The sequence below is a fragment of the Equus przewalskii genome, chromosome 2 (assembly GCF_037783145.1).
Source record: "Equus przewalskii isolate Varuska chromosome 2, EquPr2, whole genome shotgun sequence".
Classification (NCBI taxonomy): domain Eukaryota; kingdom Metazoa; phylum Chordata; class Mammalia; order Perissodactyla; family Equidae; genus Equus; species Equus przewalskii.
The window spans coordinates 15,773,527-15,800,778 of record NC_091832.1 but is presented as its reverse complement, the minus strand read 5'-3'; the positions used below and the strand labels follow the sequence as shown (position 1 = coordinate 15,800,778).

Genomic DNA, 27,252 nt, shown 5'->3' with positions numbered 1-27,252 from the left:
ACCCAGTTTCAGTGAAGTGATGGAAACAGTGAATATGCACGCTGTCTTAGGAGTTTTGTTATAAAGGGAAGGTGAAAGTGGGTTGATAGCTTGCTATGGACTGAATTATGTCCCCTTCAAATTCATCTGTTGAAGCCTTAATCCCCAATGTTAGGGTGTTTGGAGATGGGGCCTTTGGAAAGTAACTAGGTTTAGATGAGGTCATGAGGGTGGGGGCTCCTGATGGGATCAGTGCCCTTAGAAGAAGAGATCCGAGAACTTGATCAGAAGAAGAGATCCGAGAACTCTGCCCTGTGAGGATACAGTAGGAAAGCAGTTGTCCGCAAGCCAGGAACAGAGTCCTCACCAGACTCCAGTCATGCACCCTGATATCAGACTTCCAGTATCCAGAACTCTGAGGAATAAATGTGTGTTGTTTAAGCTGCCCTGTCTATGGTATTTTGTTACAGCAGCCTGAGATGACTAAGACACTGCTCAAAGGGGAGACAGGTGTGAGAGGCTTTTCTTAAAGAAAGGAGACATAATGGCATGTTGTATGCTGGTGTGAACGATCCAACAGGGAGAGGAACAACTGATGATGGAGGGGAGAGAGGTGAATTGCTGTAGCAGCACCTTCAGTGAGAGGCGTTGGGATCGATTGCATATCTCGAGGAGTTGGCCTAAGCTGAGAGCAAGGACACTTGAGCTGTTATAAGATAACCTATATCATGCAGGTGCAGGTGGGCGGGTGGATGTGATCCTGGGAGTTTATAGAGAAGTCCTTTGATTGCTTCAGTTTTTCTCATTGAACTAGGAAGAGAGAGAATGAGAAGGAGGGAGGAAGTAGTGAAGGTTTGAGGCAAGAAAAGAAAGTGTGGATAGTTGTCTAGGGTTTAGGGAGAGTGAGTGGAAGAGGGAGCTGTAAGGCCTGTCAAGCAGCATTAAGGATGCTCTTGAGACCAATCAGCAGGTGTGTGTATTTTTCCTCCAGACATTTTCCATTGCACAGGAGGGCACATGAAGCAGGCAGAGAGTTGCATCGGTCTAACCAGTGTTGTGGTTTAGCCAAAAAAGAAACGAGTGCAAGGATTTGAGGGTATATGCTATGGTGCTTGACTATGGAACTTAAATAGGGTAAGAGGGGAAGTGAGGGGATGAAGAGGGTGAGAGACAGTGAAAAGATAGGGGATCCATACATGGTAGTTCCTGGTGGGGTCCAAGTGTGCCTGGAGTTGGGGTCTAGAGAGAGCAAGCTGGAAAGACAGGAGACAGTGGTTGGAGATTGGAATTAGGATGATCGCATAAAGTCTAGAATGTAACCAGGAGTGGTGGCTGAGGTGGGGTGGGGGACAAGATCCTTGGAGGAAAGGAGCTCAAGAAACTGAGGGGCCTGGGAATTGGAAGAATTCGCCATAGGAATATTGAAATCACCAATATCTCTGACAGCGTGGCAGAGTCAGTGAGTCAGGAGCTAAAGCTTCAAAGACAGAATGGGGGGTGACCGGGGTCTGTAGATGACTTGCACAAGTGGGGTGATGTGTAGTCTGATGAAAGTCAACCTGGTGTTTTAGGGGGGAGAGAAGGAGAATGGTCTGGAAGCCGCAATGAGGAGCAGGGAGCACATCTCTTCTACCTCTAGACCCAGTAATCCAAGGTGTGAGGGAGGGAAAACAGTCACAGCTTGGGAGGGCTGGGGGAGCCATCTTGTTGCGAGAGCCGGGGTTCAGGTAGACTCAGAGAAAGAAGGGGAAGGCAATGCTCACTGAAAAGGTTGAGGATGGAGGACTTGCCGCCCGTTGATTGAGCCCCCGACGGCACAGTGGAGATAGAAATGGGAAGGTGGGATTAGAAAAGGCATTGTCAGGGCCCTGTTGGGTTTAGAGTCCAGGGAAATGACGTGACCTTGACACTGGAGTCCTGGGTGACTGATAGGAAAGGGAGAAAGGACTTGATGAGATTTGTCTTCATGGTTGCAGGAAAGATCGTGTTGGTGAGGTAGGGCGGACGAGGGAGGAAAGTTTCCAATTCTGGGACCCTTCCATTTTACAGATGAGGAAACTGAGACCCAGAGAGATTATTGTATCTTGCCAAGCTGTTAAATGACGGCAAGGAATTCAATCAAGTCTCTGAGTTGGAGGCCAGTACTTTGTCACTCTTCAGAGTTGCCTTTCATCTCATGAGGGCTCAACTCCTTGAAATGTCGTGGCAAATATTTACGTTATTCCTGAGATATCCCTGAACTCAGTGCTTATAAGATACTGTGTCTTTCCCATCAGTTTGTTTCCAAGAGGTAGACATTATGCATTTATTAGTTTTACACATTTCTTCTGAACCCAGAGGCACTATTAGTCAACATCTCTCTTCTGAAATTCTCCTTGATTCTCCCTCAGATATAATCACCTCCCTGCTCCCTCTTCCTTTGCTGTCTCTGTGCCCTGTTGTATCTACCGGCTTGAGCACCTCTCTCCTTGTGTTGTAATCAGTCGCCTCCTCTGCCCACCTCCTGCCCAACCAGACTGATAACTCTTCTTAATACCCAGCCACTCTGCCCGAAGCATTTACAGCATTAATCACAGTTGGATGTTGTCCTTCTTCTTAAATTCCAGGCATATTGCTTGTTTCACTCACATCCTCACCCCCATGCCCAGCCCTAAGACGGTGCCTGTTCCTTAGCTGTCAGTGGCCCTCTTATGTCCCTTTTGCCCTTACCGTTTGATGGCACCAGGGCCCCATTTCTAACCACCAGCCCCCGAATCTCTGTCTAAGGACTTCCTCTGGTCGCAGGAGCCCACTGCCCACACGTGCCTGGAAACCAGAAAGGCCAAGGAATTAATATCCTGCTCCTGGAGCAGCCCTCGCACAAAGACTGAGTTGATGTATAAAAATGATAAATCGCCAGCTCTGTCGCCCCTCAGGTGGAATAACTGAGGCGTGGGCACTAACGCATTTCCTGGAGCTGCCCAGGGTGGTCACTCACCCTCTTTTTGCCACATTCCCTTCTCTACTCCCCACCAGTGTTTCCTGAAGTTACTGCCCTCATACACCTCTTGCACTTAAGTTCTTGTCTCTGGAGGGTGCTTCTGGGGAAACCCAAATTAACACTGGGCTTGGCCAAAGTGGGTGCTAAATAAATATTTGCTGGATGAATGCATGAAACAGGAAATGTGTGTTGAGTGAATGAATGGATGTTAAAGTTGTGTCTGTCTTTCTTCATAAGGAGACTTTAGTTCCGGGTAGGCAGAGACCACCTGGTTCGTCGTTGTATTCCTGCTTAATAGTGTGTCTGACTCATCCCAACAGTTCAGTAAAGGTTGAATTGGATTAAATGACCTCAAAATAGCACTTGGTAGAAAGAGAAAGTGGCGACATAATGACTGTGATTTTAATGAGGCGGAGGTGAGATTTCTTTGGGCATTGTAACAAAGCACTTTAAGAGGGAAGGAGGAGTGGCCACAGCGTCTCCTCATTAAGAATAAAAGTAACTTCCTTATGAGGAAATGCTGGGGGTAGGGTGGAAACACCTGGGGAGTGACTGAGATAAGCCAGATCATATTTCAGATGACACATCTTCCTCATAACACACCAAGATAATATGAAGCGCTTAATGTATTGTCTACCTACTTTATTTCTTTATGTTGTCGATTCCTTTCTGATAACTTTCAGAGCTCACTATAAGCCACTGTTTCGTGATCCTGCTAAAATAATGGTTCCGAAGGCCGCCGTCAGTGAGGTCCTTGTTTGCTCTCACGCTGCAGTGTCCTGCTGCTTTCTTATTTCTGCCGCTTGCTTTGTACATGAGGGGGTTTTCTAGCATACTGGAAACCAGTTGAGTTTTGAAGCTTTCTCTTGCGAAGCCCAGGATATATGTGTGTGCACATAAATTAGTGCTGCGTGCGCACAGGTTGGGAGGCTGTGACCCATTCTTCGTCAGTTCTGTGTAAATGCAAAGACTTTTACAGTCAGATCTATTGCAGGTTTCATATTACTAGACACTTCTAACTTAAATGAGATAATATATGTGAAAGTTCTTAGCAAAGCTCCTAAAACACAGCAGATGCTCAATAAAAATGCCAGCCCAATTCAGATCTATGTCTGTACCTTTTCTTATCCATGCTTCTATTTCCCTCTTGGTTTGTATGATGAGAATGGTTTTTAATTTTTAGAGCTCTACTTTCCAGTAATGGTTTGCTTATTTCTAAAGCTGCTTCTCTGTATTATATAGTAGATTTCTTTGCTATGGCATATACAACTGTGAAAGTCTAGTTTTGTAGGAGTTGAGTTAATTTAACTGGATATATAAGCTAGAAAAAAACAGGTTCAGTTCTTTGGGAAAAGTTATCCCATTATTCTATCTTGTTTTTAATACATTAAAGTATTTCAAAATATAAATAATGGAGAGTTCAAAAGGAAATGAGAACACAATTACCCATGAAAGTAGATTATTCTTTTTAGAAGTAATAATATGGAGAAAATATTGTTGTGGTTTCAAAAAGTCGATTTAGACTAGGTTGGCTGTTGGTCATTGTGCTCACTAGTTTGGGGCCTGATCTTTTTCACTATCTTTTGGACCTGTTTTGGGACAGAGTGATCTTTTTAGTTAAAAAAAAAAAGTTGTTCGAGGCTAAATATTAACTCTCAAGCCCAGTGTAGGAGTCTGGGAGACCCCAAATATGCCAGAAGCAACTTGGCTCCCTTCCCCCAGCCCTGCTCCCCAGGTCAAGTGATGCCGAGAGCAGTAGGACACTTAATTCCATGAAATCCCTTCTTACTCGAGGGCACCAGCCTCTCACTGTCAAGGGCTTTCCTTCCGCTCACTGGCAGCCAGGCGGAGCCCTGTCCTCCCTGATGTCCTGCATCAGCTCTTCGTTCCCTTGGCTTGAGGCCTGTAGATTGCAGTGGAGATGTTAAGGATCCTGGGAAAGATGACACATTAAGCTCCATCCTGTATTATCAGGTCCTTTCCTGAGAGGCGATATTAATGCTGAGAGGGAGAGAGATTACTAAGTGGTTAAAGGTCTCAGAATTCATTGACAGGTTTGCCAAGGCCATCCTTAAACCCAAGCTGTTGTTGGCCATGGCTGTGTGAAACTGCCGAAGCCACAGTGAGTGGCAGCCTCATGCCTACTCCTTCTAGAAATGGTGATGTAGGTTAGGTTCAGATGGCACAGGGAGCGGGAATGAACAGGGGGCAAGTGAAGGTGCCCGTAGCAAGGATGCCGGAGCTGTGTCAATGGGCAGAGAAGTAACTGGTTGTGCAGATGTGTCCCTAACCGTGCCGTGTGCCTCTCTGCGCGAGCTGGACGGCCGGCAGAGTCAGAGACCAGACCTGTCTAAGTGCTTGGGAGAGCCTTTTTGGCTACACTTTAACCCATTCCATTCTTCGTTTATTAAAGGCTTCAGTTGGAATGAGCCAGGCCCAAAGATTTACCTTTGGAGAAGAGAGATGAAGTCCTGGTAAGACTTCCTAGGTCTGTGTGAATCTGCTTGTTGAGGCTCAGCTGTCTCTGTCCACTTGTGGTTGGTACTTCCAGAGATGATTGAGTTCTTTTCTCTCATTTAGAAGTTTACCTGTTTGTCTGTGGTCTCGTGTTGGGATTGAAAAGCCAGACGTTTCTGCTGCTTGTCATTTCTCTAGGTCACTTTTCTGTTGCAAAGCCATTTTTTTCATCAGGTGATACAAATCTCCATAAATTGTCCTACCTTGCTTAGTAGAATGTCTGTGCAGTAATAATGCCAGTGCCTTACGTATGTATAGCATTTTATAGTTCAAAGCATTTTGCATATATTATCTCATTATGTAACGTCCTGGGCTGTTGCTTTTTCCCTGAATGTTCTGTATTTACTCACCATTTTCACCAACTTGAATACTTTTCTTTCTTTTTTCTCTTACCAATTTTGAGGGTACTGTACAAGGTTGGCTTTTTTCTCCCTTTTATATCATTTTTCACAGGGGCTGTCCGTGGAAAAGGAAAAAGCGTATATAAATGATACTGCCTTCTGATGGCAGAGTGAAGATAACCTGAATACTTTCTCTAAATCGCCCCTGAGAATTATGGTCCAGCTCCTTGGATTCACGCTGTCAGCAGAAGTACCAGAAACAATTTATCTTAATGCTTGCACCTACCCCCTCTTTTTAAATTGATGAGACATCTCCCAGGGTGGGGAGAAACAGTGCAAGTTAGATCCATTTGGTAGTTTTGTGGTTTTGGTTTTTTTGTTTGCTTGGCTTGGTTTTATTTTGCTTTGCTTACAGTTTTTGTATTGATATTATTCATCCCCCAACGGGGAAATAGTAACTTCTTTAGCACCTTTTCTCTTCTGGGAATTATATGGTTGTGCAGTGTATCTCTTATGAAATAGCGCTTTAGGTTAAAGCCTATATGGTGGTTCTGAAACTGTGTTTAAAAGATTTTCTTTAGAGCATTTTAGAGACTCCTTTAAGGGTTGCAAAGGCAGACCAAGTAATTCCCTGAACCCACTTCTCATTGCCCTACCCATCCCATTTTCCGTTTCCATCATCCCATCCCCAGGTGCTGGGTGCACCTGAGATGCCTAGGTAACTACTTAAAGTGATACAACCATAGGATCTCAGGGTTGAAAGAGACCAAGCAGGTTGCGGTGAGCTTCTGACCCTTGCATTCCTTCTGGGTCAGCCTTGGGTGACCAGTGAGCCTCGGCTCATTCTATCCTAAGGCAGTGGAAAAGTTTCCTTTTCTTGAACCCAAATCTATCTCCCTGTAGCTTCTGTACAATTCAACAAACATCAAGTGCGTGTCATGCATCAGGCACTGTTCTCGGGGCTGGAGGAAAAAATAATGCTCATGGATAGTTCTGTCTCTTGGGATCATAGAAGATGAGCCAAATAATTCTTCTGCGTGGAAGCCCTGCAGATACTTAAGACTGCACTCCTGGTCCTCTGAGCCTTCACTTCCAGCAAGTAGTCCCAGCTTACCCAGTGTCCTCTAGGTTCAGGTCCTTCTGCAGTAAGCAGCAGTTGTCTCTGGGTGCATTCTAGTTTTGTTTAATGTGGAATTAATTTTTCGTAGGTTGATTTTTTAAAAATGTTTTTGTTGTAAAGGTAATATGCAGTTGGAGACATTTTGGAATATACAGATAAGTGTAAAAAAGGAAATCACCTATAATTCCATTACCCACTATTAAAATATTGGTATATTTCCTTCCAGCCTTTTCTAACTTGTCTTTATAACCTTGTGTCTGGGTATTTTCACTTACCATTGACATTTTTTGCATTCATTATATTGAGGAAAATCATTTAAATGGTTACATAATATTCTAGAGAGACTTTTTAAGGTTAAGTCAGAAAAGAGTAGTAAGGATTCCTTAAGTGAGCAACACTGCTTTCGTTTCATTACGTCTCCAGTCTCCTGAGCCACTACACTTTGAGTAATACTAGTGCCCAATGGGAGGAAGGTGCTGGACTATGTTATCCCCTGTGGATTCTGCTAACTGGGGTTATTCTCCATATGCTGCCTTTGTTTTTTTCTGTTCATTCTTGTGTGTTTCCTCATACTCACGCTCTACCCATTTGTTTGGAGTATAGGGTTGACTGTAGCTTCCTCGTTACAACAGGAGACCCAAGTGCCATTTTCAAGGCTGTCTTCCTGCTCGGTTCAGTCTTGAGGAGTCTGCTGGAGCCTGTTCTTCTTGTGAGACCCGACTACGGCGAGCATAGAGCTCACTTTTGTCCTCCGATTGCAGGCCTACAGCTGAACCAGAAGGCACTCACCACCTTCCCAGACGTGGTGCTCGTCCGGGTGCCCACACCCTCAGTGCAGTCGGACAGTGACATCACGGTCCTGCGACACCTGGAGAAATTGGGCTGCCGCCTAGTCAACCGCCCACAGAGCATTTTAAACTGCATCAACAAATTCTGGACATTCCAAGAGCTGGCTGGACATGGGGTGCCCATGCCAGACACTTTCTCCTATGGTGAGTCTTCTGGAAATAGAGTTGGAACTTAGCTTTCCAAACCACCTGCAGCTCTGTGTTTTCTCTTCCTGGAAGCCCTCTAGTATCTTTCGTTGGTTTTCAATGTGAGTCTGTTCATTTTAGGTGATTCAACATCTTGAGTCTTTATCGTGGTCATTCCCTCTGTCTGGAATGCCTTTGCATCTTTGTCTCTGTAAGTCACTCATTAACTATGCATCTGGTGCACGCTATGTGTCAGCCACCACACTGGGCACTGGGCTCTAGCAGTAAGTGGAGAGTCCCACCCTCGGGCATTCCCAGTTCATCGGAGGCAGAGGACAGCAGGTACACAGGCAGTTTCAGTGCTGTGTAGTTAGTGCCACCGTAAGAGTTAGTGCAAGGTGGTACAGGAATAGATAGGAGAGCTCCTCATGTGGTTTAGAAGATATTGAGGAGGCTTCCTGAAGGAGAGAACATCTAAACTAAGCTGACAGTGTATCCAGCTAAAGCAAGGAATGCAGGAGAGTTGTCCAAGCAGAGTCATCTGCAGCAGAATATAGAAAGACCTAAACGCAAGAGAGAGCATGACCGATTGGTGGTATTGTGAATAGTTTGCAGGACGTAAGGGAGATAGAATTGAGATCTAAGGCTATAAAAACAAGAAGGAGCCATGTACAGCACAGGAAGGAGATTAGGCTTAATCCTGAGACTAACGGGGAGTTATTAGAAGTCTTTCAGCAAGGGGGTGCCCTCATCAGAGTTTGGAATATCACTTTGGCTACACTCTTGACAAGGAAGTGGACAGGGGCAAAATAGAGACAAGATATGTAGTGGTAGCCTTTTTAAATAATTCCAGTGACCAATGATGGTCTAAACTACATGGCCATGGTTGGAATGAAGATCAAGGAACAGATTCAGGAATTATGCAGGAGATAGAAATCATAGGACACGATTGATTGGATGCGAAGAGTGTGGAGAAGAATCAAGAGCGACTCTGGTTTCTGGTTTGGGCAACCAGATGTGAAAGCAAACACTCACGAGATGAGAAACAGATTGGTGGGTAGAGGGCGAGGAATGGCTGAGGAGACATGATTTCAGTTGGGGACATGTTCTGTTTGAGGTGTCTATAGTATATGCAAGTGAAAATACTCAGTAGGGGCAGATAAATGGATCTGGAGCTCCTGAGAGAGGTGTAGACTAAGAAAGTAGACTTGGAAACCTTCATTGTGTTAAGTGACGTCACAAGAATGGATGCGATTACTCAGGGAGAATATGTAGAATGAAGAGAGGTCTGAACTGTACACATAAAAGGGTTAAAATGGTAAATTTTATCACAATAAAAAATAAAATTTAGTAAAAGAGGGTTCAAGGAGTCCTTTAGGGAATGGGGAAAGGAAGAGAAACCTATAGCAGAGAGAAAGTAGGAGCAACTAGAGAGGTGAAAAGAGAGAGAAGAGAGATCACAGCAGCCAATGGACAGAGCATTCCAAGAGGATGGTATCACTGGAAGTATTGTTGGACTCAAAGGACAAGTGCCATAAGCACTGAGGCGTGTGTTGGATTTGGCAATGAGGAGTTGAATGAAGACAGCTTCGGTTTAGTGATGGGGAGAGAAGCCAAATGGTCAGGGATGAGGAAATCGAAACCCTTTCGAGTAGGAGTAGTTCAATTATAGGAATACAAAGCTGTCGTTAAGGGATGATGCAGGGTCAAGGAATAGGGGTTTTGTTCGTTTAACATGGGAGAGAACTGAGCAGGTTTAAAATGCTGGTGGAATTAGGAACTGGGAGATTGAAGATACAGCAGAGAGGGGACCCTAAGTGGTGCAAGATCCCTGAGGAGGTGAGAGGGAGAGGGGTCCTAAGCACAGGTGCAGGGATGGCCTTAGATAAGAAGAACACCTCTTTCCCTGTGTTATAAGGAAAGGAAAAAGAGATGGCTAGAGAGGAGTTAAATTTATCACTGATCTCAGGAAGTTGGGAGTTCTCTTATAAAATATCCTCTTGATAAAGACGCCCCTGGTTATCTACACTACCTCTTCATTTTTTTTAATTATTAGCACTTTTATGAACGACAGGTCTTATCAGTATTCCAGAGTGTTTTGCTTTGTAAAACTTGATGAACTACCATGACACCTGTGGTAGGCAGGATGGCGGTCCCCAAAGATGCAAATGTATAGGAAATCAAGGAAGTTTGTAAAGTGATTTAGAAATATTTTAATATGCATGATTCATATTTTTGAAATTAAGGCTTAAACAAGTGTAGCAGAGCCACTTCAGGCTTTCGAGTCATGCCTTAACTTCGGGTGAGACAAATGCCCAGGCTTGGTTTCTTTGGGTACTATTTTTCTATTGCTGTGTAACAAACTACTAAAATATACTAAAAACTTAGCTTAAACTAACACCGTTTATTATTTCATGGTTTCTATAGGTCGGAAGTCCAGCCACGGCATAGCTGGGTTCTTTGCTCAGGTCTCACGAGGCTGGATGGGACAGCAGGGCTGTGATCTCATCTGAGATCTGGGGTCTTCCAAGCTCACTGGTTGCGGTTGGTTATTCAGTTCCTTGCAGTTCTAGGACTGAGGTCCCCACTTTCTTGCTGGCTATCAACTGAGGGCCATTCTTAACTCCTGGCGGCTGCCCACTGTCCCTGCCACATGGCCTTCTCTGCAATGTGGCAAGTTGCTCTTTCAGGGCCAGCAGGAGAGTCTGTCTGATTCTTTACCTTCTTTTAAAGGGTTCTCCTCATTAGGTCAGGCTCACGAAGAATCACCTCCTTTTTGATCAACTCAAAGTCAACTGATTATTAAACCTAATTACAAGAATGATATTCTGTCATATTCACTGGTCCTCCCACACTCAAGAGGGGGTGTGTACACCAGCAGGTAGGAATCTTGGGGGCTTAGAATTCTGCCTACTTCAGCCATTATAAAAGAAAAAATAACCTACTGTGCCTATGGGGTTGTTATGAGGATTCCATGAATGGGAGCCTGTGATGCCTTTGCCTCATAGAAGTACTTGATGCATGTTGGTGTCCTTATCTCTCTGCTCCCACCTTTTATATTACAGGTGCACAATGCGTGTCTGTCCCATCGGATGGGTTCAAATGGTTTGAATAAGAGAGACACGAGGCCTTGAATTAATTCTCACGGTGGGGGCAGCACTGAGCTGACTGCTCCCTGACTGTCAGCCTCACTTTCCCTGACTTTCTTTTCTTGGCAGGTGGGCATGAAGACTTTTCAAAAATGATCGATGAAGCTGAGCCCCTGGGCTACCCGGTTGTGGTGAAGAGCACGCGAGGACACCAGGGTCAGTGCCGCTCCTCCCGGGCTTCCCTTAGAGCCGGGGCTCTGCCAGGCACCACCCTCCTCAGGCCTGGAGAAGCGGAGTTCCCCCTTGGGAAGCTTGCAGCGTTGTCCCAACCTCTGTCCCCTCCTCCTGTCCCCACTGTCCTTGCATTCGTGAGGCCCTCTCATCCCTTCCCCGAACTATGGCAGCAGACTCCTGACTTGACTCTGCTTTCCCTAACTGCACTGCCAGTGCATCCTGTCTTCTTTTGGGGGAGTCATTTCTCTGAAGCATAGATCTATTCTTGTCACTGCCTTGCTGAAGAACCCTCCCAAGAGCCTCGTTGCCTGTTAGTCAAAGTCCATGGTCCCCCCCTTGGCACTGCAGGCCCTGGACGGACAGCCGCAGCCTTCCTGTGCAGCCTTCTCTGGCCACATGGGCCCTCCACAGTCCATCCTAGACGTCTGCTTTTTCCCCAACTAGGCCGTGTGTTTCCCTCTCTTTCACCCTCTGCTCTCGTCCCTTTGCTGGGAAGGCCGTCTTCCTCTGCTGGACTTCTGCTCACCCTTTAAGGCCAGCTCCAGGTGTCATTTCTTTTCTCTCCACATCTCTGGCCTCCCTCCCTCTCTTCCAAACAAAATTACTTACTTTTCCCTTTGGGTTTCTATAGTACTTTGTCCACGCCCCTAGCATAGTCCTACACCTGATGACAGTCACAGGTTTATGTGCCTTTTCCCTTTCTTGACTTTGAACTGCTTGGGGCGGGAACCAGGTCCTGTGCATCTCTGTCTCTGAGACCTATGATGTGCTCAGTACATAGTAGGACTCAGTAGCTGTGGAAGAGGACACTGCAGCAGGGTGTGAGCAGGTAACTCATGATGACACCCAGATGGCACACTCAAACGCTCAGGGCATCTGGCGTGAGAGGAAGTGCCCTAAAGAGACACGCAGTGAGCCATTCCTCTGATGTGGGGACTGTGCACAGAAGTGGACGGGACCTGACCACGGAGCTCCAGTGTGTAGAGAGTAGAGATAGTTGCGTGGCAGCGTGGGGACCGCTGTGGGAGGCATCTGGTTGAGCCTAAAGGAGGGAGAGGCCAGCCCTGCCACAGGGCAGGGAAGTGTCATTGGAAGGAAAGGAGGCTTGAGTTGGAGTGTGGCGTTCGCACTGGAGGAAGAGAGTGAGCAAACTGCAGGGCAGATGTGAGCAAAGCAGCCTGGGAGGGTGGAGGGTCCTGTTGACGAGTGAGAGAAAGGAGTTTGGGCGGCGAGGGGGCCTCTAATACTACTCGGTTACGTTGCAGTGCTAAAAGTCAGGGGCTGTCAACGAATATTCTTATCATGGTAAAATACACGTAACACAAAATTCAGCTAATATTTATTGAGTGCCCACAGAGGGCCAGGCACCCTTCTAGGCTCTGGGGATACAGAAAGGATCAAAACAAAAATTCCTGCCATCAAGGAGCTCACCTTGTAGGAAGGTAAGACAGACAATAAACAGAAATTAAGTAGAATATGTAGTTTTTAAAAATGTTTCAAAGTTTGAATTCACATTAGAAGTTTACCATTTTAAAGCATATAATTTGGTGGATTTTAGTAGAGTGTTCACTATTGTGTGCAGTCATCATCATCATTATCTAATTTCAGAATATTTCCATCTTCCCAAAAGGTAGGAGTCCGTGCCAGTTGCTCCTTCTTTAGTCCCTGGCACTACTAATCTACCTTCTGTTTCTATGGATTTGCCTATTCTGGATGTTTCTTATCAATGAAATCATATAATATGTGGCCTTTTGTGTCTGGCTTCTTTTACTTAGCATAATTTTTTTACGTGATTTAACATAATGTTGTAGCTTGCCTCAGTACTTTATCCCTTTTTATGACTCAGTAATATTCCATTGTGTGGATATACCACATTTTCTTTATCTGTTCATCAGTTGATGGACATTTGGGTTGTTTCCACTTTGTGTCTGTTATAAATAGTGCTGCTGTGAACATTTGTGTATGAGTTTTTGTGTGGACATATGTTTTCATTTCTCTTGGGTATCTACCTAAGACTGGAATTGCTGGGTCATATAGTAATTCAGAGGAACTGCCAAACTGTTTTCCGTAACGGTTATGCCATTTTACATTCCCACCAGCAGTGTACAAGGGTTCCAGTTTCTCCACAACCTCCCTAACCCTTGTTTTATTTAGTATTCATTCACTTATTTATTTACTATTTATTTGTTTTTATTTACAGCCATCCTAGTGGGTGTAATGTGGCATCTTATGGTTTTGTGGCTTTGATTTGTCTTTCCCTAATGACAAATGATGTTGACTATCTCTTCATGTGGTTCTTGGCCATTTTGTATATCTTCTATGGAGAAATGTCTATTCAAATCCTTTGCCCATTTTTCAATTGGATTATTTGTCTTTTTTATTGTTGAGTTTTTAAGAGTTCTTTATATATTGTGGCTACTACATTCTTATCAGATATATAATTTGAACATGTTTTTTCCCCACTCTCTAGGTTGTCTTTTGACTTTCTTGATAGTGTCCTTTGCTGCACAAAGTTTTTGATTTTGATAAAGTCCAATTCATCTATTTTTTCCCCGGTTGCTTCTGCTTTTGATGTCATTTTGTGCTCGCCTAATCCAAGGTCACCCCGATGTACACCTGTGTTTCCTTCTAAGAGTTTTATAGTTTTAGCCCTTACACTTGGGTCTTTGATCTATTTTGAGTTAATTTGTTTAGAGGGTGGGATATAGGAGTCCAACTTCATTCTTTTGCATGTGGATATCCAGTTTTCCCGGTATCATCTGTTGAAGAGATCGTTCTTTCCCCATTGAATGTTCTTAGAACTCTTGTCAAAAATCAATTGACTCGGGCCAGCCTGGTGGCATAGAGGTTACATTTGTGTCCTCTGCTTCAGCAGCCCAGGGTTTGTGGGTTCACATCCTGGATGTGGACCTATATACCACTCAGCAAGCCGTGCTGTGGCAGCATCCACATACAAAATAGAAGAAGATTGGCACAGATGTTAGCTCAGTGACAATCTTCCTCAAAAAGAGGAAGACTGGCAATAGATGGTAGCTCAGGGCCAATCTTCCTCACCCCCCCCAAAAAAAATCGACCATAAATGAAAGGGTTTATTTCTGGGCTCTCAGTTCTATTCCATTGATCTACATATGCCATGCCACACTGTCTTGATTACTCTAACTTTGTGTTAGTTTTGAAATTGGGAAGTATGAGTCCTCGAACTCTGTCCTTCTTTTTCAAGTTTGTATCAGCTGCTTTGAGTGTCTTGCATTTCCATATAAATTTTAGGATTAACTCATCAATTTCTGTAAAAAAAGAAATTGGAATATTGGTAGGGATTGCATTGAATCTGTAGATCAATTTGAGGAGTATTGCCTTCTTAACAACAGTAAGTTATCCAGTCTCTGAACATGGGATGTCTTTCCATTTATTTAGATCTTCAATTTCTTAAAACAAAAATATCTTCTAGTTTTCAGTGTATAAATCTTGTATTTCTTTGGTTAAATTTATTCCTAAAATTTTTTATTCCTTTTGATGCTATTTTAAATGGAATTGTGTTAACTTCATTTTCAGATTATTCATCACTAGTGTAACATGTAGTATCTTAGGGAAAATAGATAGGAAATAAACAAAGTTACAGCAGTTAAGTTAGATTCTAGCATATGGAAATAAATCTAAAGAACGCAGCGGACTGGTACAGGTTGTACCTTTGAGAAAGTTACTAGTCTGGTGGACCCTTATTTTCCTCATCTGTAATACAGAAATAACTATCTTTGTCCTAATGGCTTCACAGGGTTAGTATGAAGTATAAATGAAATAATAAAAAAACATAGTCTTCAGCACATAGTAGATGATTAATCTTAGTGTCCTTCTACCTCTTTTTTTTTTTTTTTCCTCCTTGCCTTAAAACTGTAGCTCCTTTATTAACCACAGACTAAGTAAGCCCCATATTAGAACCTCTGCCAGGAACCAGGGAATCCAGCCCCTATTCCCAGCCCCCATCTCTGCTGAAAATCCTCCCTCCTGTCTAGAGAACCCCCCGTGCCTGTGACCACATCCCAGCCCTCTGATGCCAGGGCCAGATCTCCTTTGCCAAGTGTCCAATGATTGAGACCTGTTTTGGAGGTTACTTTTCAGTCTTATCTGCCACTAGCGGCTGATGCCTGTCACTCTTCATTAAGACTTCAGAAGAGTCCCACTCCATTTAAGGTGGTGGCATGCATCTTAGGAAAACCATCTTTTAGTTTCATATTTGCTAACAAGAATGCTCAGGTCAGATTTGCCGAGCAAACCTATCAGGAAGCCCTGCTCAGATCTGTTAGCTAATGTGCCAATGGAAAGCAGATGCCAAATAATCACAAAAGTATGGGTGATTCAAGCAGAAAATGAAGAATTTGGAGTCAAAAGAAAAAGGTTTCCCCAGAGATCAATAGAAGTATAGATCATTCCTTTAGAATTAATAGGTGTAACCAAATAATAAGTTTCTTAGGTTTACAGGGAGGAAGAGTGGCTGTCAGCGGCTCCCTCTTTGGACTCCCATAGTATTTGCACAGACCTCTCTTAGTGCCATATCATGCTGTGTTGTAATTATCTTTTTTGGATCTCTCTCCATCTAGACTTGGAATTCCTCTAACATATGTTCAATTAATTATATTCTGTAATATTGATTGACACTTGCTTTGTGCATTGAGCCCAGTGTGATGAGCCTAATGAACATCCTCGGGGTGATAAAAGATGCTAGCTAACTGTTTTTGGACCTGAATTGACTAGATCCTTAGGATTTTATCTTGACCCCCTTCTCTGTATTTCTGGAATACATTATTATGTCATTTTGAAAAAAGAATGGTGGTGGAGGGAGAGGGACCTGAGTAAAATCAAGAGAAAATAAAGTTCAATGGCTATTTGATAAGAAGCAGGAGTCTGGTGTGAGAAATAGAAGTGGCCAAGCTGAGGCAAGTTTGGAAAGAGTAGATGACTGTGTGGGACGGCCAGGGAGGTGGGACGGCTGGCACAGGATTCAGAGGCTTCTGTAACTACTTCTCTTGCTCTTTGTCTTTCTTCTTAAAGGAAAAGCTGTTTTTCTTGCAAGAGATAAACATCACATCTCAGACATCTGCCATCTCATCCGCCATGATGTGCCCTACCTGTTCCAGAAGTATGTGAAGGAGTCCCACGGAAAAGATATCCGGGTGGTGGTGGTAGGGGGCCAGGTGATAGGCTCTATGCTCCGCTGCTCCACGGATGGACGGATGCAGAGCAACTGCTCTCTTGGTAAGGTACAAAAGCTGAGTCAGTTCATTGGTCAAGGGAGGGCGCTAGGATTTTTCACTGGGATTTTGGGACCCAGTCAGTCAATGGATATCAGTCCCTCCTGTCCTGTCAGACTCTCCTCTAGGTGCCGAGATCACAGATAAGAGTTGGAAACAAGCAGCAAGCAGTCCAGGAGGGGGACAGATGGGCGTAACTGTTGTGACAGAGGTCAGGCCAGGCGTGTCAGGACACTGAGATTAGAACCCTACCCTGTAGGTGTTAGGACCTAGCGGTCAGGTTTAAACCAGGGAGTGACGTGAGGATCAGTGTTTGAGAAAAACTGACATCTGTGTGGAGGATGAATTGAAGGCATAAGATGGGAGGCACAGAGGTGAATTTGGAAGCTGTTGCAACAGATTAGGCAAGAAATAACAAGGGTCTAAACTAAGGCAATGGCAGGAGATAGAAGCATATTCTGCTTTTACATTATAAAATAATTATAAAAGTTGTGTTTTTCTTATATATATGATGTTATTAGAAAGCTGCCATTTATGGTCAAATGCACAACCTGTCCCATTAATCTATTGATAAAGCTTATGTTCTGATGTGGTGGAGATATTCCAGGAGGGATGTAAATTCTCGTCCCCATCACAGAAAGCTATTGTCAACCTCATTCAATCAATTTGTCTGTTGGGAACATGAAAAAAAATACCTGCAGTTATTATTTCCTAAGTTGCCAGATGAGTGTACCAAGTCTAGTGACTTTAATAAAGGGGCTGAGACACTGATCCAGTCCTTCCTTCAGTAATAGTGGTTGAGCAGTTGCCATGAGCGGACTCCATGGTAGATGTGGAGAGTGCAGCGATCAATGAAAGTGTTTGCCCTCGGGCAGCTTACAGTCCAGTAAAGGAGAACACGTGTAAACGGATCATTGTGAGATACTGTGATAAACTGGTGTGATAGAGGCAAAGCCTCGATCAACCTGACACTGTACCAAGTACCTAACGTTCTCTCATTCAGTTTTCATGGCGATCACGTGTGGGGCCACAGTATTGAACCTAATGTGTTATCATCCTGTCTGTTTCAGTCACCGTTCTCTGACAAAGAATCACACAGTTTTGTAATTTATCCGTGTTACTTTTCTTGGTGAGCTGTTTGGGAGCCTCTTCCTTATACAGTGTAGTCGGTGGGGAAGGGACAGTGTTACAGTAAAGACGTTAGTTATCAGACCTGAGAATACAAGTCAAGTCTTTCCAGGAGACTAAGAGGAGACCATTAAATCTGAGGTCCTAGCTTTTTTATAAGTTAGGGCTATCAGACTCTCTCTGTGTGTTGGTGTAGGATTTTATCTCACAAGCCTCTCCATCTCTCTCTTTTTAAAAAATAATACCTTAATTTTGTTTTTTCTGATTATAAAAGGAATACATTCTCAGTGTAGAAAATTTGGAAAATAAAGCAAAATCAAATGAAAAAAGATATTTATCATTGATCCCACCACCTAGAGACAAGCAATGTTAACATTTTGGTATGGTTCTTTCTGATTTCTTTTTCTGACAGTATCTTTTTGCATAGTTATGGTCCTACTGTACAGTCCTTAATCCTTCTAAGTATTTTCCCACGGGAACACCAGCTCTCTATGAGCATTATTATTAACTGTTGTAAAATATGCTGTTTTCCTCCACTGTGAGATATTAACATGAAAATTTTTCATTTATTCATCAACAAATATTTATTGACTACCTACTACGTACCAGGCACAATGATTTTCCAGTATTTTAAATAACTCCGCCATCCACATCTTTCTGCATAAGCTTTTTTTCCATTACATATTACTGTTTCCTTCTTGGCGGGATGACTGGGTTAGAGGATATAAGCATTTTTAAATCTCTAGATAAGAAATGGCCATATTGTTTTCCCAGAGGGTGTCCTGATTTCCATCCAGACCTTTTGTGAGTAATGAAAATGCCCATCTTGTTGGCCTTCCTTAGCGTTCCCCCATCTCTTCCTTGCTGGGTAATTTGAATCCTTAGTCAGTGTCTGATGTCGCTCTTCTATCACTGTGCTTTCCCCATAGGTGGTGTGGGTGTCATGTGCCCACTGACAGAACAAGGCAAGCAGTTGGCTATTCAGGTGTCCAACATCCTGGGCATGGACTTCTGTGGCATTGATCTCCTCATCATGGACGATGGCTCTTTTGTGGTGTGTGAGGCAAATGCCAACGTCGGTTTCCTAGCCTTCGACCAGGCATGCAACTTAGATGTGGGTGGGATCATTGCAGACTACACCATGTCCTTGCTGCCAAATAGGCAGACTGGGAAGATGGCCGTCCTCCCAGGACTGTCGAGTCCCAGGGAGAAGAAAGAGCCAGATGGCTGTGCTTCAGCTCAGGGAGTTGCAGAAAACGTCTACACCATCAACAGTGGGTCTACCTCTAGTGAGAGTGAGCCTGAACTGGCAGAGATCCGAGATTCCTCAGCAAGCACAACAGGGGCCCCGCCCCCCATGCTGCCCGAACCCGGCTACAACATTAACAACAGGATTGCTTCAGAATTAAAACTTAAGTGAATTCCTACTTTTTGGCAGCGTATAAACCAAATCCTATTGCTTCCTTAGTAGTTTTGAGTGAATAAAATCTGGACTAATGTGATTTCATTTGCACAGAAACTAGAAATCCCATCTGGGCACTCAGCATTCTTTATAACGATGATTTAAGCAAATGGCCTAGCTTTGTGGTTTTTACGAAGACTAATTTAAAAACACTCACCAAGAACAACATCCCGACTGATCAATTCGGGCCCATGTCTGCTGCGAGCACTTGGATATTATGGCTGACTTAAGGCACTGACTCTGTGCTGGCTTCTGGCTTCTAGCAATAGAGCCCATTTTCTCAGAATGGCTCCTGGAAATACTACACTCAAAAGCAACCCCCTGATGGAGACGCATGCAGAAGAGGTGGAACGTGACTGTAGTTATGTGCTCTTCATTAAGTGTGTGCGTGTGATGCTTGGAGACGACTCAGTTCAAGCACTATAAGAGGGTCAGCCTCTGCTCCCCTGACAGTCACCATCTTGACCATGTTTCTCTGACACTCAGGATATGGTGTTTTAGGGAGCTTCCTCATTAGCATTTTCAATGAAGCACTTTGTAGAAAGCAAGAACAAATGTTCTTTGACTTCACTCGTTGGCAAATGTCCTGCTCTGTAACTGGGGCTTTCTACAAATTGCTTTGCCACTACGAATTTATGGACCCTGCTTCAACTAATGCCAGCCCCAGCAGCCTCTCGCACCTTTGCTGCCTTCGGCCTCAGCTGGAAATGCACTTCAATGAGCCAGTGGCCACACACTTTCTTTCTTAAGCGTGCACTAGAATCGAACACCATGGACTTTCTTTTCAGTGGACTTTGTTCAGATGTCATCCAGAAGCCAGTGGGTTTTTGTCATGGAAAGCTACTGGGAGATAATCATTTTCCCCCTCCTCTACTGGAACTTTGTGGAGTGCTTAGCTCTTGGAGGTTTTCTTGTATGAGATGGTGTCGTGGGCCTGTTAGGTAGAGCCATTGGAAACACACTCCAATACCCTTGACATTCTAGTCTTATCCAGGTTCCAGAGACCTGTCCTTACCCACTTTTCCAAACCTGGGAGACTCAGGTATCAGGAATACTCATTGCACATTTCGGGGGAAGTCGGATAATGCAGACATGACACCAAGTGCTTTTCATTTTAACTCTTCAAGCAGTAGAGGATGATCCTTCCTTTGGGAGACATCATGGAGATGGAATGTTCCATTTCTGCTTATATGAAGTATGACTGAAAATGAGCAAGACTACCTTTTGAACCAAATACACTAAACATATGCACTCAAGAGTTCCCACAATTGGAGTTATTTCCTTCGGAGACCATACTCTTGAGCTGTGATGTTGCATGTGCCAACAACACATAGAATTCCTCTTTGGAGTTATCTTCGAAGCCATGCAAGGAAAGAGGCCTCACAACCTTAAAGTCAGATCTTGTTTTCACACCACCCTTCCCCCATGGTAGTCCCAAGCTCCATCACTTATGTTATGTATCGGTCTTACCTTTTAATGCTCTTTGGCTGTTAAGAAATCATTCCTCAAAAAATAAATCTACCCTTAAAGGACAAAGACTTACCAACATTGAGGAAGGTTACAAGTGGACCATTGCCAAGGAGGGTTCTAGAAATGTTCTGAGTAAGGCCAGCTTCACTGGACTAAACAGACCATACATCTTCCCAAGGTGACTACTTCGAAGGCAACAACACCCATTTGGGTGTATAAATTCCTGTACTTATTCTGCTGTAAATGGAAAATGTGTATAGAGTCAAACTATTACATTTTTTCACAACACATTTAAGTAGAAATTGGCTTTTAAAATATTGTGGCTAAAATCAGATCTCACCAAGTAACAATTGTACAATGGAAAAATGTTCAGCACCATGTAATGGAGATGTCACGCTGTACAGATGTAGTTTAAATGCAGTCCAACATAGGGTGCATGCCACTGAAGTGTAACTCTAGTAATGTGTCTTGTACAGTTGAAAATGATAATACTTCACCTGTATATAGGTTAAGACATGTACCTTACCTTTACCACTCAGGGTGGGTTTAGAAGAAGGATAGTTCTAGGTCTGTTCTTGCTGGAATTGGCCAGATGCTTTCCGTGTAAACATGAACCACGTGATGACCTTCTGGAAGCTGCATTCACTCCTCCCCACTGTTTAGTGTAAGCCCAGTCTCCCTACTTTATCTAAAAGGATGCCAGTGGGTCCCATCCTGAGCACAGCAGCTAGAGAGTGCTTCCAGATTTGTCAGAGGGGGCCCATTTTCCAGCTGCCAGTGACATCTGTGGTCATTGGCATCATTCCTTGGAACCGAGCCCTGTCCGGAAGCAGAGAAAGCTGGATCCCTGCCGCGTCAGAGCCCCTTTCCAGGATTTCCCATACTGGCTGTGGACCCTGTCAGCCTCAGATGGGAGGCCAGGCCACCCTTGTCACAGCTGCCCACAAGGCCTACTGGAAGCAACATGGGGCACAGAGCCAGGTCCTGGTTCTGGCTTTCCCCTTAAACAGCTGATGGAACCTGGTGCAATCAGGTGGACTCCGCGTCCATTTTTCCCTTCTTCAGCTAGGGCAGATGCCTGCTCTGTTTCCCTCTTGGGCCTACTCTGAGAGTAAAGTGAGTGAATTACTGAGATTGTATCATGTGTGAGCTGATGGAAGAACACTTCTCACACCTGGTTTTGTAACAGCTTCTCATCACCCCTCCTCTGAGGGAGTTAAGAAAGAGGCCGTGAATTCTTGACATCAGCACACTAAACAGTGGCAGGGGCCCTGGAAAGGATGCAGCTTCTCACAGGCCTTACGACCTGAAAGGAGTAAGGCTCTTAGTGTATTCAAACAGCTTTCTGGATGTTAGCGTATAGAACCTGAAACTCTTGACTCATAGACCAACTAACAGTCTTCCTTATGTAACATAAATTGCAGTGTGTGTATACGGTCTCCCATTATCTGGTAGTAGCATCTTGAAACTGGTCAAAACTTGAATGCCAATAGCTCAGTCACTCAGAATATATATGATTCTGCACTTGGGAAAGATGTCTTTATGCTATCTGTCTGATTGCTAACGGGTGTGTGGGTTGCCAGCATGTGGCTTTGGGGCTTTAGGATCTGATAAACAATATAAGTGGATGACAAGCTATTAGTATCATAATTGCAGGCTCACTGCTCCCAGCTAAGAGAGGATTCCACGGCTGTTGAGGACTGGGAGGGGAGGAAAAGGAAGGAGAAAGGTCTGGGATAGTTTTGCAACACTTCAGTTGAAGAAATAAGAAACCCGGATCATCTGGAATTCTAGTGGGAAGGAGGAAGAAATGGCTCTTCTGTGGGTTATTTTAATGAAAGAATCATGAATATGTATTGATTAGAAGTAAGGGTCTTTGAAACTATTCTCTGTAAAGATGATGAGATGCATGGATTCCCGTCCACCTCGGCAGAAGTGAAAGAGACATCCCCCCTTTAAGTCCTGATGAATGCTGGTCTTGAGAACACTCTGAACGTAAATTGGGCAGAGATTAAAGCAGTCGCTAGGGGTTCCAGGATCACCCCAGTAACAGCTGACCCTCCCAGAAGTTAATGAACGAGAATGCCATGTGCGGGCAAGCCTAGGGCCCCAGCTGTCTGAGGTCGGTTTAAGGAACCATGTGGGAGAGCGACCCCCAAGTCAGAAAAACAGGGCGCTTCACTTAATTCTCTCCTTTGCACCTGGAAGTGAGGCTTCTGTTTGCTGTCAGTCTGTGCAGATGTTTTGGGAAGAGGAACTGACAACAGTGCTCTTTTGTCACCATCCCTGAGGGTCGTGTTCTTAGGTCTGGTGCTGCGGCCTGGTAGAAAACCTCATGCTGTTTTTGATGGCCTCTGTGACTCAAGATCAGATCCTGGCTTTCAAATGTGTTTACCTGGGAGACCACCCATCTCAGGAATATATTGGGGTTTCTTTTGCTGAGGAAGATTCGCCCTGAGCTAACATCTGTGCCAGTCTTGCTCTATTTTGTATGTGGGTCACCGCCACAGCATGGCTGCTGATGAACGATGTAGGTCTGTGCCCAGGAACTGAACCCAGGCCGCTGAAGCAGAGTGCGCCAAACTTAACCACCAGGCCACAGGGCCAGCCCCGGGAATATATTATTTTAATCCTTTCTTAAAACTGTGTTATGCTTCCATTCCAAGTCTGTGGCTAGACTCTGCAGCCCTCCTTCTAAAACTCACACAGCTAAGTACGAAACATTGTTCCTTCAAGCCTTTCAATTTCCTTCTCCAGATGTGTCCTCCATGCCAGCATGTGGGACTGTCCTGGGCCCTGTGCTGGCATCCCAGCCCTGTTTGGTAGGCTCACTCTGCCATTTCATGTTCACTGAGGCTCCCAGGCAACACTGAGAAAGTCACCTACAGAGCCAGATGTGAGGCCACAGGACTAACAGCACTTTGGAGACCAGTTCAGTCCCCCATTACAGCCAGGGAATCTGAATCCCAGAGGCCAAGGCACACAGCTAGTCAGCAGCAATGCTGGGAGCCGGGCGGTCTGATTCCCCATCCAGTTTAACATACTACCAGAGGTGGCTCTGTTCTTCCTTGGCATCCTGTTATGGCTGCCATCCTGGACCCGCCCTCTGCCCATTCCCCTTCTGCTGAGCCTCCGCTCTGAATCAACATGGTGTTGATGTTGGCTTCAGCTCTTGGATGGCTTTTAGGTGAGAGCCCCAAAGGCGAGTGTGGATTTCCATGGTGCAAGCTGGCTCGTGGCCTGTGCCTTCTTTAGACCATTTAGCCCCACCGCATACCATCAGTGATGGGATGTGGGAGCAGGCCCCTGCCAAGATGACTGAAGGCTCCCTTCACCCCGGTTTGGCTGGTGTTCCCTCACTGTGGAATGTCTTGGGTTTGTGGAGGCCTTTGTGGGCCTCTGCAGAGGCCAAGGGCTTGAAGGCACACCTGAGCAGGGATCTTGACTGATACACCTGTTCCAGCTGCAATCAGCCACAGTCAGAATTTCCCTCCCACTTGCAGTTCCACAGTGCATCCCCCTTGCAGCCAGCCACTAGGTGCGATTCCTTCCTGTTGTAGTCCACATGTCTGATGAGGACCCCCCCTCCCCCCCCCCCCCGCCCCTTGAGATCCAGGTAAGTCTGGTAACTGAGCCTTTGGATCTTTGTGATTTCTAAGGGACTTACATTGTGGCCATCACTGCTGACTCCAGACCTCAGCTAACTCATTTTAAGCAAGGGTGGTGTTTCATCCCTGCACTGCATCAGCTGAGACATGCTCAATTCCCTCCCCCAGTTTCACACACACCAAAATTCAAATGAGTCTGTGTGTGTGCACGTGCGTGTGTGCCTGTGTGTGTTTCACTGATGTGAGAGGAAATGGAAGACACTGCAGCAATGCAGACATGGCGCCCCCATTCATATAATGTTCTGAGACACTACAGAGGAATCCACACACCTTCCGTTCTGCATGGTACCTGTCTCCCTTCTTGGGACAAACCAAATCCATTTGCGTTCCCTAGTACAGCAGTATAGCCATTCCCTTTCTTAATTTGATTCCAACACCCTTACCTTCAAAATTTCATCTTCTGTGACAGTTGGCTCATTAAAGGCATTTTCCTAAACAAAGATGGCTCCCTCCTGAAGAGGAACTCGAGTGCCATCTCTTAGGATGATGTATTTTTCATCCCCACCACGCTAGCCAGGTATCACAAGAACCATGTTCACCACTAGCTGTCAGGGTCATCATGCTTTATGGAAAGCACCATGGACTGATGTAAATGGTGCCAGGTTGAGTTAGCCCCGGCTCAAATCCTGACTCAATAACTTATAGCTTGTGTAACGTCGAGAAAGTCACTTAATCTTGCTAAACCTTCGTTTCATCCCCTATAGATGTGATAAATAAACACAATCTTGAATGTGAAGCACTTAACCACATGTCTGGCTTTCAGCAGGCTCCTTGCCTCTTGCTTCCTCCACTGTCAGCAATCACAACAGCTCCTTCCCGCGATCGTGGCTCAGTGCCAAGGGATAAAAGCCGGCAGACAGCAGCTTTACAGCTGGGAAAAGAGATGCTTGGGGTTAAGGGGGCTGGCAGCTGCTCAAGCATGCTGTGGTTTAGGCTTGACGATTAGGAGGTCCATCCATCCTTGAGAGTCTATGATACTGTAGGGTAAGATATAGGGGGTGTATTTGGCTTAGAAAAATCCTGGAGGAAAGGCTGCCCTGGACAACTGGGAGGCTGGAAAGCTGATGAGCAGCCTGACCTTGGATGATTTAGCACCTGGTTTCTTTGGCTGTTCCTGTAATAGGTTTGCTGGCTTCGCATCAAATAGAAGGAGGAGGTGCCAGGGGCTTGAATTAAATCTGTCAAACAGAGGGTGAGGGGAGTGCAGAAGGCCGGGGGGCTGTGCAGGGAACTCTGATAGCCCGATAGCACCATCTGGACTTGGCATGGCAAGTTGGGGCTGACAGCTCTCAGATCAGATGGAACCAGCCAATAAAGCAGCTAAAATTCTGCTATCCTGGGCCCGTCCCGAGTGGGATTCCCAGAATCTCCCATTTAAAAGGAACGCTGATCTCCTTCAAGGGGAGAGCTGGGGCTCTGAATCACTCTGCAGAACTAATAAAGGTCTTTGCAAAGGCAGGACTAGGCAGGTGGCTGGTTTGTTCAGACCCACCTGGAGGTCCCCAGAACACCAGTGGTATGCTGGAGCTGGCTTGTACCAGCCCATGACAGCGGATTGTTAAATTTTCAGGAATTTTTTGAGCTGGTTGGTAAACAGAGCCATCATTAAGAATTACATAAACCTAAAATTAAATAAAGTATATTAAAAATGTAGGTAATAAATACTCAAAATTCATCACTTCCTAATTATTGTATTATTTTCTATGCTCTTGAGGTTATTGACATCTATTGGATTCGTACGGTGGAAATGCTGTATAACGGTGTGCTACAGTGCATCTCGTCCCAGCTCCACCATTCAGTGACATCACAACGGTAACTTGAAATCAGCCATGGTGGGAATATGCTATCCCACAGAGATGGGCAGACACTACATGTCAAGTTTTTCCCCTTAGAGAGCTGGCTGTTAAACATTTATCAGCACACCACTGCCACTGGGTGACCGAGAAGGAAACTGAGACACAGAAGCATTGAAACATCTTAGTTCCAGCGAGGTAGCATGTGTGATGTATTTCTCAGAAGCAGGTGTCCCGTTATAATGTGCAGAAGTGACAGGAAGGAAAACATTTGAAAACACTGCTTCTCTGCTTGTTTTTGTCTTGCCTCTGTTTTTCACACATGAGAAATCTTGTTTCGTTTGCTCCTAAACCTGCAGAGCGATTTGTGAGGGTCTCTCTCACCCACCGGCTGTACTTCAGCTCAGTTCCCTCCAGGAAGGTGAGTTGTAGTTTTTCCTGCCTAACTGGTACACTGAAAAGGTGCTGTAAAGAATGTATCTTAACTAGGCACCCAAGGAGCTCATTTCCAAGCGGCTTGTACAGCAATAACAATGTTAACGTCTCCAACAGAGAAGAAATCATTTAGAAATAATTGTTTTGCTGTTTTGGTTTTTTATCAAAATTATTACTGTGGAACAGAATTCCTTGTCTTCCTTTGTCCTCAAAACTCTGTGCCTTTTGGTTATTCTTTTAAAGTAAGAATCAATGCTGAATCTACATTTTATTATTTTCATATCATAAAATGAGGACAAAGCTTCATAGAAACTTCATCCTATTCGCTTGCACACCAGCTGCATTCTGAAAAACCATAATTTTCCTTTCAAACGCAAAGTGCCGTCTGAATTGTAATATTGCCAACTCTCAACTGTCAAGATGATGGAGGAATACACTAATGCAGATGGTATGAGCTTATCGTGGGCCTGCTCGGCGTGCTTTCCTGGACTGACATTTGAATTAAAGATTCAAATAGCAAGTGAGAGCTGAAAGCCATTAAAAATGGCTGTGTGGGGCAGTAAGGGGCCCAGGGGACTGAAAGAATCTGTGTCCCCAGCTGAAGAGCCATCGGGACTTGTGTCTGCCTGCCATTTCAAAAGGCTTTCTGGCAGAAACAGTGCTAAGACCTTTAGGAGCTAAGTGTGGTCAGCACAGGCCCGAGAGCCTTGAACTAAGGCTGTTCCTCAACTTGCGAGGGTCAGGGAGCCCAGGCTGAGGTCAGAGAGTCCCGGGGAAAATGCCTGATTGTTGCAGCCAAGGATGATACTGTCGTAC

General features: G+C 44.8%; 1 protein-coding gene across 2 annotated transcripts in view; it reads left to right on the top strand.

The window, feature by feature from the left end:
* Positions 1-22,073, top strand: part of RIMKLA (ribosomal modification protein rimK like family member A) — a 29,005-nt gene extending 6,932 nt beyond the window's left edge. The window contains exons 2-5 of one of the 2 annotated variants that reach the window (XM_008529744.2): positions 7,699-7,929; positions 11,130-11,216; positions 16,281-16,484; positions 18,538-22,073. In XM_008529744.2, the coding sequence (XP_008527966.2) occupies positions 7,699-7,929; positions 11,130-11,216; positions 16,281-16,484; positions 18,538-19,028 (1,013 nt within the window). In that variant the 3' untranslated portion in view covers positions 19,029-22,073. The remainder of the gene's footprint in view (positions 1-7,698; positions 7,930-11,129; positions 11,217-16,280; positions 16,485-18,537) is intronic. The other variant, XM_070610027.1, reaches the window with a different exon arrangement.
* The last annotated feature ends 5,179 nt before the right edge of the window (positions 22,074-27,252 follow it).